The 21,840-nt window shown below is 47.5% G+C and overlaps 2 protein-coding genes across 2 annotated transcripts in view; both read right to left on the bottom strand.

The window, feature by feature from the left end:
* The window catches only part of LOC133973270 (E3 ubiquitin-protein ligase RNF123), a 50,435-nt gene extending 38,771 nt beyond the window's left edge, over positions 1-11,664 (bottom strand). The window contains exons 1-16 of the mRNA XM_062411027.1: positions 11,557-11,664; positions 7,155-7,248; positions 6,845-6,929; positions 4,478-4,557; positions 4,087-4,184; positions 3,945-3,999; positions 3,762-3,847; positions 3,600-3,686; positions 3,358-3,425; positions 2,949-3,074; positions 2,708-2,822; positions 1,706-1,810; positions 1,412-1,537; positions 613-705; positions 299-372; positions 98-215 (exon numbers count right to left, since the gene is read on the bottom strand). Coding sequence (XP_062267011.1) covers positions 98-215; positions 299-372; positions 613-705; positions 1,412-1,537; positions 1,706-1,810; positions 2,708-2,822; positions 2,949-3,074; positions 3,358-3,425; positions 3,600-3,686; positions 3,762-3,847; positions 3,945-3,999; positions 4,087-4,184; positions 4,478-4,557; positions 6,845-6,929; positions 7,155-7,236 — 1,398 coding nt within the window. The 5' untranslated portion in view covers positions 7,237-7,248; positions 11,557-11,664. The remainder of the gene's footprint in view (positions 1-97; positions 216-298; positions 373-612; positions 706-1,411; positions 1,538-1,705; positions 1,811-2,707; positions 2,823-2,948; positions 3,075-3,357; positions 3,426-3,599; positions 3,687-3,761; positions 3,848-3,944; positions 4,000-4,086; positions 4,185-4,477; positions 4,558-6,844; positions 6,930-7,154; positions 7,249-11,556) is intronic.
* A 795-nt stretch (positions 11,665-12,459) lies between these two features.
* On the bottom strand, positions 12,460-21,109 carry aldh4a1 (aldehyde dehydrogenase 4 family, member A1). The gene is made up of 15 exons (XM_062410164.1): positions 20,953-21,109; positions 18,989-19,082; positions 18,684-18,776; positions 18,563-18,610; positions 17,457-17,612; positions 17,046-17,195; positions 15,867-15,941; positions 15,558-15,745; positions 15,394-15,467; positions 15,087-15,283; positions 14,903-14,950; positions 14,677-14,829; positions 14,232-14,353; positions 13,361-13,479; positions 12,460-13,284 (listed from the first exon to the last, which is right to left on the bottom strand). Exons 1-15 carry the CDS (start codon positions 21,042-21,044, stop codon positions 13,172-13,174), a joined length of 1,722 nt encoding a protein of 573 aa, XP_062266148.1. The 5' UTR covers positions 21,045-21,109; the 3' UTR covers positions 12,460-13,171.
* Positions 21,110-21,840: the final 731 nt, after the last annotated feature.

Raw genomic sequence — 21,840 nt, 5'->3', positions numbered from 1 at the left:
ATTAATCAATGCAGCTACACATAATCAATACATCAATCAACACAGATACAGTCACTGAAGGTCTTTATATATATATATACATAAAGCTTGGTTGTACCTCCTTGTCGAAATGAGTTGGCCACCAGGTGGTGGGGATGAGCTCTTCAAGCCCCGCCTCCTTCACCCTCAGCGGCGTCTTGATGTAGAAGAAGACGACGGATCGCAGGACGTCGAACGTGAATCAGTGTTAAAGACAAACGGTCAGAAACAGTCTATAGAGTATTTGAGGTTATATCATTAAAGTTATATAAGAGGATATAAGACGTTGTTGAGCAGGTACTTCCTGGACTTCTCGTGGTGCAGGACGGCCGTGGTCAGACGCAGGTAGTGGATCTGAGACACCGGGACATCATCAGTCACACACTGATACTTCAGTAATCAGCTGCCACAGAGTACAGCTCACAGGTCCAGGTCCACATCTGTCCTCTGTCCTACCCTGTCCTCTCAACACATCTGTCCTCTGACCAACCCTGTCCTCTCAACACATCTGTCCTCTGACCATCCCTGTCCTCTGTCCACATCTGTCCTCTGTCTCAGGTTTGGTCCTGGACCTGCTCACCTGCTTGTTCTTACCTGGAAGCCGAGGTCCGGGATGATGGGAGAGAACCGATAGGCTCTGAGAAGTGACATCATCAACTGCTTCAGACACTCGTTCACTTCATAGTCCTTCAGAGAGACAGAGAGGGACAGACATAGAGAGAGAGGGAGAGAGAGAGAGAGAGAGAGACAGGGAGAGAGAGAGAGAGAGACAGGGAGGGAGGGAGGGAGGGATGGAGGGAGAGAGACAGTGAGGGACGGACAGACAGAGAGAGACAGCGAGAGAGAGAGAGAGAGAGAGAGAGAGAGAGAGAGAGAGAGAGAGAGACAGGGAGGGAGGGAGGGAGGGAGAGAGACAGTGAGGGACGGACAGACAGAGAGAGAGAGAGAGAGAGAGAGAGAGAGACACAGACATTTATTACAATCGTTCAATGAGGAATTGACAAAAAACAACCATTCTTAAAGCACAAATCAATAAATCAATAACTAATACATTAATAGATTAAAAGAACTGACATCATCTCCACTGAAAACAGAGTTGATTAATCAAATAAATAATCATCAGTGCAACTGTGACTCACACAAACATTTAAAAAGATCGGCTTCAGAGTCGTAACTTTTAAAATGTGGTCACATGATTTCCACAGCACCCCCCCCCCCCCCCCCACTGGCTGAAGATCACATGCACAGGCCACTCCCTCCTCCAGTCACTGTCGACTTTACTTTGACCTTCAATTTGATCCTGATCCACTTCCTGCTCCCTGTGCTTCATGTCTACCTCTGTGTGCGTGTGTCTGTGTGTGTCTGTGTGTGCGTGTGTGTGTGTGCGTGTTACCTCCATCAGCAGCCAGAACAGGTCCAGTAGTTGTTGTATCAGTGGATGTTCATCAACTGAACCTCCTCCCTCCAGAATCCCCAACAGGAAGTTCATCAGCACGTCCTCCACCAGGTACACCTTACACTGAGGACAGGTAAACAGCCTTAAACACTGGAGACATGTCTGATGGACAACAGAGACAGATTGTCCCTGTTCTGATGGTCTCAGAGACATTCAGCTGCCTCCTGGTTCACGTCTCATCACAAACATCTGAAACAACACCTTAAATACAAGATGGAGGAGCATTTTCACCATGAGAGGAGCAAAGTGGTTGAAGATGTGAGCCAGAGTGACGAGGACTGTCGGTTCTCCATTAAGACTCCACATCGCACAATCCGTCTCCAGAAGCCTGTCCTCCTGCAGAGAGGACACAAGGTCATCAGGGTCAGAGGTCACAGAGACATTAAGGTCAGAGGACAAAGAGACGTCAGGGTCAGAGGACAAAGAGACGTCAGGGTCAGAGGTCACAGAGACATTAAGGTCAGCGGACACAAGGACATCAGGGTCAGAGGTCACAGAGACATTAAGGTCAGAGGACAAAGAGACATCAGGGTCAGAGGACAAAGAGACGTCAGGGTCAGAGGTCACAGAGACATTAAGGTCAGAGGACACAAGGACATCAGGGTCAGAGGTCACAGAGACATTAAGGTCAGAGGACAAAGAGACATCAGGGTCAGAGGACAAAGAGATGTCAGGGTCAGAGGTCACAGACATATTAAGGTCAGAGGGCCGAGAGACATTAAGGTCAGAGGACAAAGAGACGTCAGGGTCAGAGGACTGAGAGACATAAAGGTCCGATGTCACAGAGACATTGAGGTCAGAGGACACAAGGACATCAGGGTCCGATGTCACAGAGACACAAAGGTCCGATGTCACAGAGACATTAAGGTCAGAGGACACAAGGACATCAGGGTCAGAAGACAAAGAGATATCAGGGTCAGAGGTCACAGAGACATTAAGGTCAGAGGACACAAGGACATCAGGGTCAGAGGTCACAGAGACATTAAGGTCAGAGGACAAAGAGACGTCAGGGTCAGAAGACAAAGAGATATCAGGGTCAGAGGTCACAAAGACATTGAGGTCAGAGAACAAAGAGACGTCAGGGTCAGAGGTCACAGACATATTAAGGTCAGAGGGCCGAGAGACATTAAGGTCAGAGGACAAAGAGACGTCAGGGTCAGAGGTCACAGACATATTAAGGTCAGATTGACGAAGACGAGGGACAGATGGAGACACAGAGACATGGACACGGACCTGAGTGTCGATGGTGCTGCAGAGGACGTTCTTGACGTATCCAAGCAGCTTCTGAGCTTTCAGCAGGTCAGAGGTCGGAGGGTTCTGCAGCGGCAGGTAACCGTCCACAGGATACGTGCACACGTGCTCGTTAAAGACAAACACACTGAGCTGATGCACATGCGTGAAGGTCAGAGGTCAAACACACACATTAACAGACATACTTACGCACACATGAACACACACACACAGTGAAGGATATCTCAGCGGCCGACTGCCGAAGTTAAAAGCCACTGACTCTTTAAAGGACAAACTGATGGAGGGGAAGTAGGCCACGCCCGGACCCGTCTTTATGTTGGTGAAGGCTGTGCCCAGAGACTGTCCATTCCTGAGGACAGGAAACTGTTAGCTTAGCATAAAGACTGGAAACAAGGGAAACTCTTAGCTTAGCATAATCAGATCACAGATTAACATCTCATTTATTAACAAATGTAAACAAATACACGTTTATAAATGAATACATAATTTTCTGAATTTCTGTTGTTGTTTTTTTTAAGGTCTTCACCTTCTATGTAAAGAACCTTGAGATAATCTATATTATGATTTGGGGCCAAACAAATCATATTGAATTGAATATAAAATATAAATAAATGAATCAAATGTTTTCTTACAAGCAGAATGTGATGGTTCCTTCGTCCAGGTCGATCAGACAGCTGACGATGTCTCCGGCCGCCCACGACTGAGGAAACATCAGCCATCACAATCATCTCAGCCTGTGTGTGTGTGTGTGTGGAGGGGGGGTGTGTGTGGAGGGGGGTGTGTCGGTGTGTGTGTGTGTGTGTGGAGGGTGTGTGTGTGTATAATTGCACGTAGCAGGAACAATGTGTATGTAGACACTCAGGTGTGATCTCACCTTCCCGTAGTTTGTGGTCGTCACGTTCCACTTCCTCACTCGGTTTCCATCGTACGCATAAGAGTCAGGTGTGTCACCTACACCCTCCTGACAGGGACACACACAGTTCAATATATATGTACACACACACAGTTATACACATGCACACTCTGTATTGTGTACCTCCTGGTTAAAGCGACAGTTCAGGGTACACCAGCCGATCTGCATCAGACCCTGTGAGGAGATCAGAACCTCGTACGCCCACTTCCCTGCAGAGAGAGAGAGAGTCACATCATTGTGTGACAATGAAGACAAACTGAATCATGTGATATGATGGTCACATGACCACAGAATGAAGCTTGTTACCTTTATAAACACAAGTGGTGGCTCTGATGGAGCTGAAGTTGCTGTGACCTATGACCTGAAGACACATAACATTAGAAAACATACTTCATGCAGAAGACACACGGGGGGGGGGGCTTCAGGTGGAGGATCTTCATCATCTCACCCCGAGCAGGTCGTCATCGACAAACAGGAGACCTTCAAATCCACTGGTGTGATCGAGGACCACCGGCTGAGGTCCCAGTCGGCCCTCCACAGGCTGATCTGATCGGACACGCAGAGACACACACGTTAGAACATGTAAGAACGACACGTTACAGCGACATGCTACAACGACACGCTAGAACGACACGCTACAACGACACGTTACAACAACATGCTAGAACGACAAATTACAGCAACACGCTAGAACATGTAAGAACGATACGTCACGACACACTACAACGACACGTTACAACGACACGTTACAGCGACACACTACAACGACAGGAATGACACGTTCAGTGGATCTGAATCATGTTGATGACGAAGAAGAGAATAATCTGTTTTCAACTTACCTCTGATCTCCTCTGAAGGTTCATCTTCTGACAGAAGGTTCTCAAGGTGGCCACCAAGATCCTGGAAACCAAGAGGCTTCCTGAGATCAGGAGAGGAGGAAGAAGAGGATGAGAGGAGAGGAGAGGAGAGGAGAGGAGAGGAGAGGAGAGGAGGAAGAAGAGAAGGTCAAATACATTTTCTTCATACAACATGTATTGTCAGTAAACCATGGTTTCCTTTGGAACAGGGTCCTTCTGATGAACATGAACCACTTACAAAAAACTTTAAACATGAAACCCACAGACGATCACAGACCGACCATGGAGCAACACTGACTGTCAGTGATGATCCCTTAGGTCTGTGTCTACTTGTGTGATGAGCAGTGTTGGGAGTAACGCAGTAGAAAGTAACGCGTTACTGTAATTCCACTACTTTTAGCGGTAACGAGGTATTTTTTTAAATCAAGTAACGCAGTTACAATAACTGAAATTTAAATGAGTTCGTTACTCGCGTTACGTCGATCACGATCTACCGGTCGACCGCGAAGGAAGTGTGGGTCGATCGCACTGGACAAGAGGCGGTCATGAGGACGCTCCGGTGCACGTAACAGCTCTATTTCTTTTTTCGCCCCCCCCCCCCCCGCCACATGGTCGCGCGTTTAGATTTCTCATCTGCTCTCTGTATCGCTCACGGCGGAGTTCCATCCCGATGCGCACACACACAGGTGAGCACACTCCCACCAGCGGACAGAGAGCTCCCCCCCCCCCCCACCCAAAAAAAGCTGTAAACCTAGGGGAAACACTGACGAGGTGGCGTGTCTATTAAATCTGTCCGCTCCCTGAGAGCTACAGGCAGTTACACAAGCTGAGCCTGATTCTCTCTCCAAAGAGGAAATAGTCTCTCAGATCATAAGTTTGAGAAGCTTCTCCTCACTTTGAGTTCATTGGGCCTAATGTGGTAAAAAAACACTGTTAAATGACTGAGACAGTTATTTTGTATTAAGTTAAGTATTAAAATGGATTTTTGTACTACTGCTTTATTTGAAGGCCTGTTGCCCTGTTCATTACAAAAAATATGTTTATTGTGTTTAACTGTTCAGTACTATTCATATTCATTACATTTATAAAGCAGACATAAAAGTAACTTAAAAATGACTTTCCCTAGTAACTAATTACTTTTGATATACAGTAACTGGTGAAGTAATTCAATTACTTTTAAAAGAAGTAACTAGTAACTGTAACTAATTACTAATTTTCAGTAACTTGCCCAACACTGATGATGAGACAGACGAGTGTTTCAGTTCAGTCTGAAGAACCAGAGTCGCACACAACCTCAATCTGTGTCACTTATTTTTAAAAGGATCCGACAACATGTGAAACTCAACCTGCTTAACTGTGTGTGTGTGTGTGTGTGTGTGTCTGTGTGTGTGTCTATGTATAGAGCGGCTGAAGGTAACATGAATCTGTCTGGCTTAAGGGAAATGGCCAGTGAAACACTAGTGTCTGTCACACACACACACACACACACACACACACACACACACACACACACACACACACACACACACACACACACACACACACACACACACACACACACACACACACACACACACACACACACACACACACACACACACACACACACACACACACACACACACTGTGACCTAGTTTTTTCTGTTGCTCAACACTTGAACTTGTCAAAGCAAAACATCAAAACAACAACAGTCTCTGACGGACAGTTTACCACACACACAAACTACAGAGTGTCAGCTCAGTTATTGACAGTGAACGCAGGATAAACAGTGATCAGTGTGTGTGTGTAGGCCATGAACATGTGTGTGAGAACAATGTTGTATGAAGCAACAACACAAACCATGTGTGTTGTCAGAGTTCATAGGCTCCACCTACACGTGTACTGTTTAAAACTTAATCCACCTTTTTCCAGACAAGTGTCACATGACTGTTGACATACACAGGTCATGTGGTGTAAACAGGAAGTAGATTGTCTGCAGTTGGCTGCTTATTAAGAGAAATGAAGGTGAAGAGTCGGAGCAGGGACGACGAGTTGGAAGTGCTACTGACAGGAAGAGTTACTGACAGGAAGTGCTACTGACAGGAAGTGCTAACGGCAGGAAGTGCTACTGACAGGAAGAGTTACCGACAGTGAGTGTTACTGACAGGAAGAGTTACTGACAGGAAGTGCTACCGGCAGGAAGTGCTACCGACAGGAAGTGCTACTGACAGGAAGTGTTAGCGACGCTTTGTGTTCATCGCTGTTATTCGAGTCATGTGACTGATGAGAACCAATCAGGAGAGAAGGTCTGAGTCATGGTTTACTAAAGTCTCTGTTCCTCTCCAGGACGGATGATTGACAGATGTTACCTGAGGGAGGCGACTGCTGGTCCATGTTTGGTTGAAGGAAACACGTGATGGAGATAATCACTGAGCAGCTTCTCATTCACGATACCTGACAACAGAGAAACACACAGCCTACTGTTAACACACACACACACAACAGAAACACACAACAAACACACGCACAGTGTTAGTGTGGCTCCGTCTATTTCATGAAGTTCAGTGAAGCTAAAGAGTCGCAGCACATGAACCGTCAATCAACATCAATCAGATCAATGAAACTGTTTCTGCATGGTGTGTGTGTGTGTGTGTGTGTGTGTGTCTGTGTGTGTGTTACCTGTAGCTCTGGCCTTGTCACTGTCTGATGACAGTCTGTAGTTACGGCGAGTCAGAGCGGTGCCTCCTCCTCGAGAGCTCATCCTGTCTGACAGCTGCCCCCCCGACAGAGAGAGAGAGTACTGTTAATACTGTACTACACACTGTACTACAGTCATACTGCATTACACACACAGTACTACAGTTACACTGCATCACACACAGTACTACAGTCACACTGCATTACACACTGTACTACAGTCATACTGCATTACACACACAGTACTACAGTTACACTGCATTACACACAGAACTACAGTCATACTGCATTACACACAGAACTACCGTCATACTGCATTACACACAGTACTACAGTCATACTGCATCACACACAGTACTACAGTCACACTGCATTACACACAGTAATACAGTCATACTGCATCACACATACGGTACTACAGTCACACTGCATTACACACACAGTACTACAGTTACACTGCATTACACACAGAACTACAGTCATACTGCATTACACACACAGTACTACAGTTACACTGCATTACACACAGTACTACAGTCATACTGCATCACACACAGTACTACAGTCACAATGCATTACACTAAGTACTACAGTCATACTGCATCACACATACGGTACTACAGTCATACTGCATCACACACAGTACTACAGTCACAATGCATTACACTAAGTACTACAGTCATACTGCATTACACACACAGTACTACAGTTACACTGCATTACACACAGTACTACAGTCATACTGCATTACACACAGAACTACCGTCATACTGCATTACACACACAGTACTACAGTTACACTGCATTACACACAGTACTACAGTCATACTGCATTACACACAGAACTACCGTCATACTGCATTACACACAGCACTACAGTCACACTGTATTACACACACAGTACTACAGTCATACTGCATTACACACACAGTACTACAGTTACAATGCATTACACACAGTACTACAGTCATACTGCATTACACACAGAACTACCGTCATACTGCATTACACACACACAGTACTACAGTTACACTGCATTACACACAGTACTACAGTCATACTGCATTACACACAGAACTACCGCCATACTGCATTACACACACAGTACTGCAGTCACACTGTATTACACACACAGTACTACAGTCATACTGCATTACACACACAGTACTACAATCATACTGCATCACACAGTACTACAGTCACACTGCATTACACACAGTAATACAGTCATACTGCATCACACATACGGTACTACAGTCACACTGCATTACACACACAGTACTACAGTTACACTGCATTACACACAGAACTACAGTCATACTGCATTACACACACAGTACTACAGTTACACTGCATTACACACAGTACTACAGTCATACTGCATCACACACAGTACTACAGTCACACTGCATTACACTAAGTACTACAGTCATACTGCATCACACATACGGTACAACAGTCATACTGCATTACACACACAGTACTACAGTTACACTGCATTACACACAGTACTACAGTCATACTGCATTACACACAGAACTACCGTCATACTGCATTACACACACAGTACTACAGTTACACTGCATTACATACAGTACTACAGTCATACTGCATTACACACAGAACTACCGTCATACTGCATTACACACAGTACTACAGTCACACTGTATTACACACACAGTACTACAGTCATACTGCATTACACACACAGTACTACAGTTACAATGCATTACACACAGTACTACAGTCATACTGCATTACACACAGAACTACCGTCATACTGCATTACACACACACAGTACTACAGTTACACTGCATTACACACAGTACTACAGTCATACTGCATTACACACAGAACTACCGCCATACTGCATTACACACACAGTACTGCAGTCACACTGTATTACACACACAGTACTACAGTCATACTGCATTACACACACAGTACTACAATCATACTGCATCACACAGTACTACAGTCACACTGCATTACACACAGTAATACAGTCATACTGCATCACACATACGGTACTACAGTCACACTGCATTACACACACAGTACTACAGTTACACTGCATTACACACAGAACTACAGTCATACTGCATTACACACACAGTACTACAGTTACACTGCATTACACACAGTACTACAGTCATACTGCATCACACACAGTACTACAGTCACACTGCATTACACTAAGTACTACAGTCATACTGCATCACACATACGGTACAACAGTCATACTGCATTACACACACAGTACTACAGTTACACTGCATTACACACAGTACTACAGTCATACTGCATTACACACAGAACTACCGTCATACTGCATTACACACACAGTACTACAGTTACACTGCATTACATACAGTACTACAGTCATACTGCATTACACACAGAACTACCGTCATACTGCATTACACACAGTACTACAGTCACACTGTATTACACACACAGTACTACAGTCATACTGCATTACACACACAGTACTACAGTTACAATGCATTACACACAGTACTACAGTCATACTGCATTACACACAGAACTACCGTCATACTGCATTACACACACACAGTACTACAGTTACACTGCATTACACACAGTACTACAGTCATACTGCATTACACACACAGTACTACAATCATACTGCATCACACACAGTACTACAGTCATACTGCATCACACACAGTACTACAGTCACACTGCATTACACACAGTAATACAGTCATACTGCATCACACATACGGTACTACAGTCACACTGCATTACACACACAGTACTACAGTTACACTGCATTACACACAGAACTACAGTCATACTGCATTACACACACAGTACTACAGTTACACTGCATTACACACAGAACTACAGTCATACTGCATTACACACAGAACTACCGTCATACTGCATTACACACAGTACTACAGTCATACTGCATCACACACAGTACTACAGTCACACTGCATAACACTAAGTACTACAGTCATACTGCATCACACATACGGTACTACAGTCATACTGCATTACACACACAGTACTACAGTTACACTGCATTACACACAGTACTACAGTCATACTGCATTACACACAGAACTACCGTCATACTGCATTACACACACAGTACTACAGTTACACTGCATTACACACACAGTACTACAGTTACACTGCATTACACACAGAACTACAGTCATACTGCATTACACACACAGTACTACAGTTAAACTGCATTACACACAGAACTACAGTCATACTGCATTACACACAGAACTACCGTCATACTGCATTACACACAGTACTACAGTCATACTGCATCACACACAGTACTACAGTCACACTGCATTACACTAAGTACTACAGTCATACTGCATCACACATACGGTACTACAGTCATACTGCATTACACACACAGTACTACAGTTACACTGCATTACACACAGTACTACAGTCATACTGCATTACACACATAACTACCGTCATACTGCATTACACACAGTACTACAGTCACACTATATTACACACACAGTACTACAGTCATACTGCATTACACACACAGTACTACAGTTACAATGCATTACACACAGTACTACAGTCATACTGCATTACACACAGAACTACAGTCATACTGCATTACACACAGAACTACCGTCATACTGCATTACACACACACAGTACTACAGTTACACTGCATTACACACAGTACTACAGTCATACTGCATTACACACAGAACTACCGCCATACTGCATTACACACACAGTACTGCAGTCACACTGTATTACACACACAGTACTACAGTCATACTGCATTACACACACAGTACTACAGTCACACTGCATTACACACAGTACTACAGTCATACTGCATTACACACACAGTACTACAATCATACTGCATCACACACAGTACTACAGTCACACTGCATTACACACATACAGTACTACAGTCATACTGTACTACACACATACAGTACTACAGTCACACTGCATTACACACACAGTATTACAGTCATACTGTACTACACAAACAGTACTAGTCATACTGCATTACACACACACTTCAGAGAGAGAGTACCGTTAATACTGTAGTACACACATAACTACAATCATACATTAATACACTTAGAACTACAGTCAGTTACTGTAGTTACTGTAGTAACTGTGAGTACGCTGGTTCTCACGGTATCTCAAGAAGCTAACGCAGCTGTTCGCATGTTAGCTCCCAGTTAAACCAGTTACACCCGGTTGGTGTAGCCCCGTCTCCCCGGTCACAGTGGGTCGAGCCCGGCTGATCTGCTTCGTGTCCCCGGACTGTCCCGGTCCTCCCGGGGTTAGCTGTTAGCTATTAGCTAACACCGGCTACAGGAAGCTAAGGCTAGCACCCACCGCTGGCTTCAGGTCACCGGGCCTCTGCTGCAGCTGTGGCCGGTCACAGTGTCTGTCCTCCGGGTTGACAGCTGAGACGAGTCCCGCTGATGTCCACAGGAAGAGACTCGACCTGGGAACGCCCCTAAGGAAGGAGCCTCAGCTGGTCCAAAACTCACGGAAAACCGCGAAGCGACAATGAGTCAGGTTTGTTTGGACCATTAACTAAAGATGATATATTATCTATTATATATGATATAATATGATATATATTGTATTTATTATATTATATTATATTATTTCAATCAAAAGTGTCTATATCTAAAGAGATTAAACTTTAATCACCTGAATGCAACAGTCGTGGTCTTTAACTGACCTGGGGTCAGCAGCTCCAGTTCATGGTCACACAGATGAATCCGACCTGGACATCGCTGCTGACACGTGATACATGATGTGCTCCATCACTCAATGTCTTTCCTGAAGCTTAACGAGGAGTCAGAGGAGACAAGTCGTTATATTAGACTCTGATCTGTTCAGATTAAAGAGGAAACCAACACAAATTTATCAGATAGCCGACGTGTTCGTCTCTACGTGTCCGGCTCCTCTTCTTCATCCTGAGATGTTTGTGTTCTTCCAGCTTCACGTCCGTCACGTGTTAGAAACCTCATGAACACGTCCACTCGCTCACTGGGAAGCTTCCACACTGTCCTGCTGGTTCCTCACACATGGACATTTTACCAGGAGGCTGCAGGAGAAGATCCAGAACATGTCCAGAGACACAGACTCAGACATTTGTTCTCACATAGAGAACCTGCAGAACATGAGAGGAACATGTGAGGAGCATGTGAGGAACACGTCCGGACTTCATGTGTGAAAACAGCTTCAGTCACATCATGTGTTTAAAGATTTCAACAAAACACAGTATTTATAATTAATATTTATTGTCAAAAACCATCTGTGTGTAATTACAGGTATTAAGGCATCAGAGTAATGAAAATATAATAAATCTTTTGTCTGAGCTGGAGATTCAAGTGCAACATGAACAATCCCCTCTGAGTCTTCAGGACGTGATCAGAACTTTGTCAGCAGGTTTCAAACGTTAGAGGAAGAAAAGGATTTAATAGCTTCTTTAACATTTTACATCTACACCAACAAATATTATACAATCAAATCTTCAGTTTCACATGTAACAAACTATCCATTGTAACTTTATTTAATTCAGCACAGATTTAGTCTGATATTGATTAACTAGCATGAAAAATATTGATTAATTGTCAAATATAAAACAGAAAATTCAGTTTCCTGTCAAGCTCCAGGATTAAAGACAAACTGATTAGATTCGTTTTCTGATATTTATCAAATATGATCAGGTATTCTCTTGATTGTCTGAATTGTTAAACATCAGAAAACAGTGAAAAGGTTTCAGATGAGGACCAACAGGTCAATGTGACAGAAGACGAGGACATCAATTAATCATTCAATCCTTTCAGCAGTAACTTGATGGGATGATTCTGTGGGTTGATGTGGACATAGACGTGTCCTCACAGTCATGTCCAGTGCAGAGACGGACGTGATGGAGAAAACCTGTTTGTGGTTGACGGCGATTGGACGGAGGACGGAGGGCTCCGATTGGCTCTCAGCCCATGTAGGGGTAGCTCCAGCCACGGAGGGGGACGTTTGTCTGCTTCACCACCTGCGGAGACGTCCACCTCAGGACGTAGTGAGAACCTCCAGGTTTGTCGTTGGTCCCTGGATGAAGAGGAGGCAGAGTTCAGAGACAGAGCAGCAGCGTCCCTGGGACTCCGGACTGAGTCCAGACTCTCACCTGAAGCTCGAGCGCCGCCGAACGGCTGCTGGGCCACGACGGAGCCGGTGGACTTGTCATTGACGTAGTAGTTTCCAGCAGCGTTTCTCAAAGCGGCTGCAGCTTCATGGATCACGGACCTGCCACACAAAACCCTCAGTGAGGAGAACTGCTTCAGCTGCTTCCTCATGCTCCTACTGGCTTGAACTTAGAAGCTACTTCAGGTGAGTTACTTCCTGTGACTGATCAGCTGTGACCCGATCTGTGTTATAATAATATAATAAAGAGGCTTGAGTGACTTTTTCATCTGACATCAGAACCTTCTCGTCAGCCTCTTGTCCAGACCTCCCAGTGACCTCCCTCTGACCTCCCTCTGACCTCCCTCTGACCTCCCTCTGACACTTATAAAAATTAATTCAATGTGGAAGTAATCCAAGTATTCAGAATACGTTACTCAAATCGGTGGGCATGTATTCTGTAACGAATACGTTTTCAAACTTCCCAACACTGGAAATGTGACTGACTTGGGATCAGTAAGACACCTACAATAACAAAAAAAAGTGCAACCCTTGTGTTTATACTTACAATGACTTTGATTAAATTACTTAAGTGCACACTGATTTGTTTTTCTTGTTGCTGTAATGAGCAGTTAAATAAAAATGTGGGAAGGAATATTGTACAGTTAATATATCTAATATTGTGTTGGTCATATTTAAATCATTCATTATGTTTTTTTTGGGAGAAAAAAATTGCATATTAAATCGCAATCGCAATTTTGGGGGAAAAAATCGCAATAAGATTATTTCCCCAAATCGTTCAGCCCTACTTTGACATCCCACTGACCTCCCAGTGACCTCCCTCTGACCTCCCAGTGACCTCCCAGTGAACTTACTGGTCCTGAGCGAACACGGCTCCTGTCAGAGCGTACGGTGACGTGTTGTCAATCAGCTGCAGAACTTCTTTGTAGTCGTTGTCAGGATAAACGTAAACCGTCAGAACCGGACCAAAGATTTCCTGCACAACACAAACAAGGTTACATGAGCGCACACACACACACACACACACACACACACACACACACACACACACACACACACACACACACACACACACACACACACACACACACACACACACACACACACACACACACACACACACACACACACACACACACACACACACACACACCATTACATTTCATTGAGCGACTCACAACAGGTGGATCAACCATGAGGGAACAAACCAGAACAACCAGAACCAAGTCAGCACGGTAGCTTCAAACTACAGAGCGCTTCATGTTAGTGGGCAGTGATGTCACAGACTGGTGACTGCACCTCGTTCATGATGGCGTCCTGCGGGTCCGTGGTCTCGATGATGGTCGGCTCCACGAAGTACCCCCTGCTGTCGTCACAGTGGCCTCCGGCGATGACCTTCAGGCTGGCAGAGGACTTGGCGTGGGCGAGCCACCTCTTAATGCGACTGAACGACTGCAGGAGGAGGAGAGAGACGTCAGGAATGAAGAGACCAACAGAGAGAAGGGAGGAGAGGAGGAGACTCCACCTTGTCGTCGATGACGGCGGAGAAGAAGCTGCTGAAGTCTTCAACGGGCTGAAGAAGAAAAACAACGTTAACCTTCAACTGAAGCTGAAAACATTCCTCAGAGAGGGTTAAGGTTCCCTCCTCAGGTTCTAGAGGAGGGTGGAGTCCAGGCAGCTGAGTGGGAGCTGACGGGGTTTGAACTCACGTCTCCCACTCTGATGTCTCTGTGGACGTCCAGGAGTCCTTGTTTGATCTGCGGCCACACGCTCTCAGCCACGTACATCCTGGAGCAGGCCGAACACTTCTGACCTCCGTACTCGAACGCGGAGCGGATGGTCCCCGTCACCACGCTCTGCACGTCCGCCGAGCTGTGGACGAAGTGGAAGTTCTTCCCGCCACACTCTGAAAGCAGCAGGAGACACGTCAGTGGACGAGAGGTCACAGGACGCTGAGAGGAAGACCAGTGTGGACGGAGGAGGGTTTGACCTCCAAAGGTTAGAGGTCGTACTCACCTCCTGCCAGTCGAGGGAAAACCTTATACCTGTCCAGGTTCTGTCCCACTTGTCTCCAGAGACGCTTGAACGTTCTGAGGAACAGAATCTGCTTCAGTCACGTGATCGGTCGGTTTTCATCAACAGTGAAAATAAACCAGTGATCTGTTAAAGACGCCTCTTACGGGACGCTGCCGGTGAAGTTGATTCCGGCCAGGTGCTCCGAGGAGGTGACGGTGTCTCCGAACACGGGGCCATCAGCTGGGAGGAACTGGACGATGTTCGGCGGGAGACCACATTCCCTCAGGACTCTGTAGACGGCGTAGCTCGCAGACATCGCGGCGTCACTGGGTTTCCACAGAACCACGTTACCCTGAAAACAGCTGGGTCAGTCTGTTGATCCTCAGTCCTTCATTAATGAAGCTCTGATCAGTTCATCAATATCATGGATCTGTTGTCACCACAGCTGCCGGAGGCCAACGGGCCTCACTCACCATCAGAGTCGGGGTTCCCGCCAGGTTTCCACCAATAGCAGTGAAGTTAAATGGAGCCACAGCTGCTACAAAGCCCTGAGAGAGAAGAAGAGATGAGACCAGCACCAGACCAGCACCAGACCGGCACCAGACCGGCACCAGACCGGCACCAGACCGGCACCAGACCGGCAACAGACCGGCACCAGACCGGCACCAGACCGGCAACAGACCGGCACCAGACCGGCACCAGACCGGCACCAGACCGGCACCAGACCGGCACCAGACCGGCACCAGACCGGCAACAGACCGGCAACAGACCGGCAACAGACCGGCACCAGACCTGCACCAGACCGGCACCAGACCGGCACCAGATCGGCACCAGATCGGCACCAGACCGGCACCAGACCGGCACCAGATCGGCACCAGACCGGGACCAGACCGGCACCAGACCGGGACCAGACCGGCACCAGATCAGCACCAGACCGGCATCAGACCGGGCACCAGATCGGCACCAGACCGGCACCAGATCAGCACCAGATCAGCACCAGACCGGGACCAGACCGGGACCAGACCGGTACCAGATCAGCACCAGACCAGCACCAGACCGGCACCAGACCGGCACCAGATCGGCACCAGATCGGCACCAGACCGGCACCAGACCAGCACCAGATCAGCACCAGACCGGCACCAGACCGGCACCAGACCGGCAACAGACCTGCACCAGACCAGCACCAGATCGGCAGCAGACCGGGACCAGACCGGCACCAGACCGGGACCAGACCGGGACCAGACCGGCACCAGACCGGCAACAGACCTGCACCAGACCAGCACCAGATCGGCAGCAGACCGGGACCAGACCGGCACCAGACCGGGACCAGACCGGGACCAGACCGGCACCAGATCAGCACCAGACCAGGCACCAGATCGGCACCAGACCGGCACCAGATCAGCACCAGATCAGCACCAGACCGGGACCAGACCGGGACCAGACCGGGACCAGACCGGTACCAGATCAGCACCAGACCTGCACCAGACCAGCACCAGACCGGTACCAGATCAGCACCAGACCGGCACCAGACCGGCACCAGACCTGCACCAGACCAGCACCAGACCGGCACCGACATGCAGACGCTCGATCATCACTCAGCACAAACTCTGCGACCTGCAGAAGAAGCTGAGGCTGTAATGACACCTCCTCACCTCCAGGCCGCGGTACAGCATGGTGTTGGTGCTTCCCTCAGCGTCCAGCGGCTGCTGCTTCTCCAGCTCCACTGCGTTGTGGGCGTTGAACCTGAAGAAGTCGATGAGCTCGGCAGCGGCGTCGATCTCGGCTTGGACCACCGTCTTGCCCTGCAGTGCAGAGGTCAGAGGTCAACTTCACACCTGTCTGGGACTTATTGTGAGGGGGTGGGACCAGGCGTTTCAATAACACAGTTCTTAAATGGACCAAGTGAAAAGACCGGGGTGACTGTTTTCATCCTCTGATGCCCCCTGCTGGCCCCTTCCAGTCACTACAGATAGTAAAAGCCCAGAACACGTATGGACCCTTTAAACCGTGTGACCTCATCACCGACTCTGATCACCTGACCTCACTGGTCTCGTCTCACGCACCTGTCCGATCATGGTCTTGGCGAGGATCTCCGCTCTCCTCGGTCCACTGATGACATCAGCGGCCTTGAACAGGACCTGGGCTCGGTCCTGAACCGGTTTCAGGTCCCACTCTCGCCTCGCCGCCATGGACGCCAGGATGGCTTTGTTGATGAGCTCCTGAGGAGGAGGAGGAGAGCTGTGAGCGTACACAGAAAACACAACAGCTCCTCCTGCTGGTCAGAGTCAGACACACAGATAAAACCACATGTGACTCAGATCTACGGTGGCCCTGACGCACGACAACTCAAGAAATCACACACAAGTGGACAAAACACAAGCAAAGTAATTTGACAACATAACAACACACATTCCACAAACACGCTGAAAATCCAGAATACGACAACGGACGTTTTAAAATACTATTTTTAATATTTGAGACTAAACATCAGGTGTGGAAGGTTCCCTTGTTGGTTTGCAGTGAAAAAACTTTGTGGATAGTTTGGACTAATCACAGGAAGTAGAGACGGCTTTAATTAATAGAAGAAGAAGAAGAAGAAGAAGAAGAAGAAGAAGAAGTCTTCCCCTCCAATGATAGTGTTTGAACCACGGGGACTTTCATTTGGTGCATTTGAACAAGTGTAGAGTATAGTACTACAGTGGAGTACTGTAGAGTATAGTAGTACTGTAGTACGTTGAAGTAGTTTGAAGTACTGTGGAGTACTGTAGAGTATAGTACTACAGTGGAGTACTGTAGAGTATAGTAGTACTGTGGCGTACTGTGCATGAAGGTACTGATGCTGCTAGTGATTACCATCGTTACCATGGCAACCAGATGAAGCTTGTTCTCCATTCAAACAGAACCCCCCCCCCAACTGACAACACGCCCACGTCAGACACCGTCTACAAACCAATCAGAGTCAAGTTTAGGTAGGCTCCGCCCACGTAGGTGATGACCACAGGACGTACGTTTGTCAGACTAACTTCTTTAGTTTCTAAATTACAACGTAGAACCAGAACTAGCAGATCAGAGGAAACCTGGAACAACAGGAAGCTTGAGACTCTGAGAGGAAGCGACTGAAACCTCCTTGAGCCCTGAACAGAAGCCGAGTCACAGGATGAGTTCTTACCTTGTCAGCGTAACAGAACTTTGCCACCTTGTGTGAGTGGTTGAACGGCTGTGAACACAAACACAATCAGTTACTCAGGGCTCCTTCTCTCCGGCTGGGACCTGTGTTTGTATCGACTCACTGATAACTGATATCTGACGTCTGACGTCCACACATGTTCGTCTCCCACCACACACGGGATCTCCTCTGTCGCCCCCTTCAGGCCGTCCAGGGCCTGACACACAAGAGGTCAGGATGAAGCAGGTGTTCACACAGACGTTAGATCAGATCAACGTTACACACACACAGATACGTTTTCTTTTTAAAGCTGCTCAAACAGAGGCTGGTAAACGCTGCTGCTCCAGCTCTACATTGAAAACCTGGAGGCTTGGAGGCCAGGTCATGTGATCTGTGTTTTCAGGCATTTGAATGTAACCTCAGCTTTACCTTCAGCAGCTCGACTCTCTCTGAACTCCCCTCAGTGAACGACAGGATGGGCTCGTTCTTCACCTGCACCCCCGCACATGCACTGGTCCTCAACCTAGAGAGAGAGAGAGAGACAGACAGTGAGAGAGAGAGGGAGAGGGAGAGACAGAGAGCGAGAGAGAGACAGAGAGTGAGAGAGAGAGAGAGAGAGAGAGAGAGTGAGAGAGAGACAGAGAGTGAGAGACAGAGAGCGAGAGAGAGACAGAGAGTGAGAGAGAGAGAGAGAGAGAGAGACAGAGAGTGAGAGAGAGAGAGAGAGAGAGAGAATACTCAGGTTAAAGTTTCTCCAGTCAACAAACATCTGAGGGACGCTGCCACCAGCTGAAGGTCGTCTGTCATGAAGCTCTGGACTGGAGCCAGATGTTTGATCAGCACGTGGCCTTGAGATCTCCTCAGAGACCAGAGGCTCCACACGTCTTCTCCTCCCACTGCATCTCTAGCAGATAAATATCCAGACGAATTGGAAACAACTACAGCCAATCAGAGAGCGGGACAGGGTGAAGGTGCTAGAAAGAGAGAGAGCACCTGTCGTCAGTCAGTCTCCCTGTAAAGCTCCTGGTCACATGACTTAAAGTAGTCTAGTGTGAACCAGTCTGAGGGGACAGGTGGGTCCTGCAACATGTGAGCATCACGTATGACATGGAGGTCTGACAGCACAACCTCAGACAGACGTCCTGCACAGTCTGTCCCTGAGCCTGGAGCAGAGGACGTCCACAGCTGGAGGACGTCCAGCTGTGGACGTCCTCCAGCTGTGGACGTCCTCCAGCTGTGGACGTCCTCCAGCTGTGGACGTCCTCCAGCTGTGTAGCCTTTGAACCTTTCTGGTTTTTTGAGACACGGTTCAGGCAACATGTTCGACCACGAAGAAGAATGAGGCAAACTGATAATAACTTTGTTTCTTCACATCTGAACAGGAGAGAACTTGTCTCAGGTGATTTCATCATCATGTTCTGTTCTCACTGCTTCAGTTCAGTTTGATCCAGTTTGAAACTCAAACCTCAGAAGTTCCACATGTATGATTAACTGGAGGTCGGGGGGGTGAGTTGATCACCAGCAGAGAAATGACGAGGTCAGTTTCTGTGTTCTTTCGGGGGGGGGGGGCGTGCAGAGAACTTGAACCTGACTCCAGCTGATATCTGATCTGAGTGCAGCACATGTTCCACACAATCTGGTTTCAGACCGGCTCTGATCATTTTCTGGGACTTTCCCTGCACCTTGGTGAAATGTCCACAAAGTGTCTCAGTGAGGACATGACTCCACGTCTGTGTCTGTAGCGTCAGTGACTTTCTCCTCAGGAGTTCAGGTCTCATCTCTCGTTTCAAGTCTTCTTCAGTGCAGCTGATGTCCTCCAGCTGTCAGTCAGGCTCCGCCCCCTGCTCCTCCAGTCTGGAAGGGCAGAACTAAATAATTCTCATCCCATCAAAACCATTTTAGACTTTTTAACTGGGCCTCCTCCCTGTGACAACTGGAACATGATACTGGATTAGAACTGTGCAGGGCCCCAGAGTCCCTTAGACCGCCCCTGTGTGTCCCAGGAAGGAGCCACACATCATAACAACTTAATAAGTTATTAAATATGATCAGGAGACACCAACCCGCTGCAGACCTGTTCACAGCCTCCATGTAGAGAGGAGGACCAGGAGAACATCTGTGACCTCCAGTCACGTGATGAAACATTAAAACACATGAAATCACTGATCGATCAGATCATCGATTAACCGTCTCATCAAAGGGACCTGTCAATCACCCGCTGAGACCTCACACCACATGTGGGACAGCGGACAGGTGGAGACAGGGGAGGGGCGGCTCTGACTTTAGCTCTGATTAGCTAACTTGAGCTAACTTGAGCTAGCATGCTAGAGCCGTCAGCCCGGGGGCGAAGCGGTCTCGTGTCCGCCCATGTGAGCCTGTCTCTGGGTACCTACCCCCGCCAGGACCGAGCCACCGCGGCCCGCACACGGAGCATGTTCCCCCGCAGGCTGGAAGACAGAGCAGACAGAAGCAGCGGACAGAGCATGAGACGCAGCCGCAGGTCAGACACCTACACACGGATCAGTCTCAGACCAGGAGCCGATCCAGATCCAGACTCCACCACAGGCTGGGGGGGGGGGGTTCACTGTTACTGAGGGCTGCAGTTTAAACACGTCTCCTCCATCAGGGTCATGAGGTCAATGAGGTCAATGAGGTTAATGAGGAACTGTTCAACAGTTCATACTGACACGGGATCAGTCTGAACCGAGCTATTCTAACTGTTTAACATCCGTTCATCATCCCCCCTCTCTGTCAGATGGAACAGTCCACAGGCGGGTGTGTTTCTGGCCAATCAGCGAACAGTTAAATATCCTCAGCCAATCACAGGTCACAGAACCGAACTCTGCATTATGGTTTTCTTTATATGAAGTGTATCATAGGAGAGGCGGTGGTCTAGTGGCAGAAACTTGGACTATGGGCAGAGAAGGTCTCTGGTTCGACTCCACGGAGAAACAACAAAAGACGAACCTGGATTGATCTGTCCAAAAATCCAAAAGTCTCCCTACCCTGTCTAGTGCCCTCGAGCAAGGCACCTTACTCCCCCAACATCTGCTCCCCGAGCGCCGTACATGGTCGCTCACTGCTCTGTGTGTCCTGCACCAGATGGGTCAAAAGCAGAGGTTACATTTCCCTACCTGCATGAGTGTGTAGTGCATGTCTGTGTCTGTGTTTGGGACGAATAAAGCATCGCAATCTTAATCAGTGTTTTCACAGATTTTTAATTTATTGTTTTACAAACACTAAACAGGCTGTTTATCAAACACTCAAACCTTTTATTAATA

Source organism: Platichthys flesus, chromosome 2, assembly GCF_949316205.1.
Source record: "Platichthys flesus chromosome 2, fPlaFle2.1, whole genome shotgun sequence".
In the NCBI taxonomy this organism is placed as follows: Eukaryota; Metazoa; Chordata; class Actinopteri; order Pleuronectiformes; family Pleuronectidae; genus Platichthys; species Platichthys flesus.
Note: the sequence above shows the minus strand (reverse complement) of the source record. Positions and strands in the feature narration are given on the sequence as shown.

What these genes read in the sequence shown, in the direction of transcription:
- aldh4a1 (XM_062410164.1), bottom strand. Translation starts at nt 21,044, where the DNA reads ATGCTCTGTCCGCTGCTTCTGTCTGCTCTGTCTTCCAGCCTGCGGGGG. An exon ending in TGCTGTACCGCGGCCTGGAG is followed by an intron (nt 15,942 to 17,045) that starts GTGAGGAGGTGT and finishes CTTCTCTCTCAG; the next exon opens with GGCTTTGTAGCAGCTGTGGC. An exon ending in TTTCCCTCGACTGGCAGGAG is followed by an intron (nt 15,284 to 15,393) that starts GTGAGTACGACC and finishes TGCTGCTTTCAG; the next exon opens with AGTGTGGCGGGAAGAACTTC.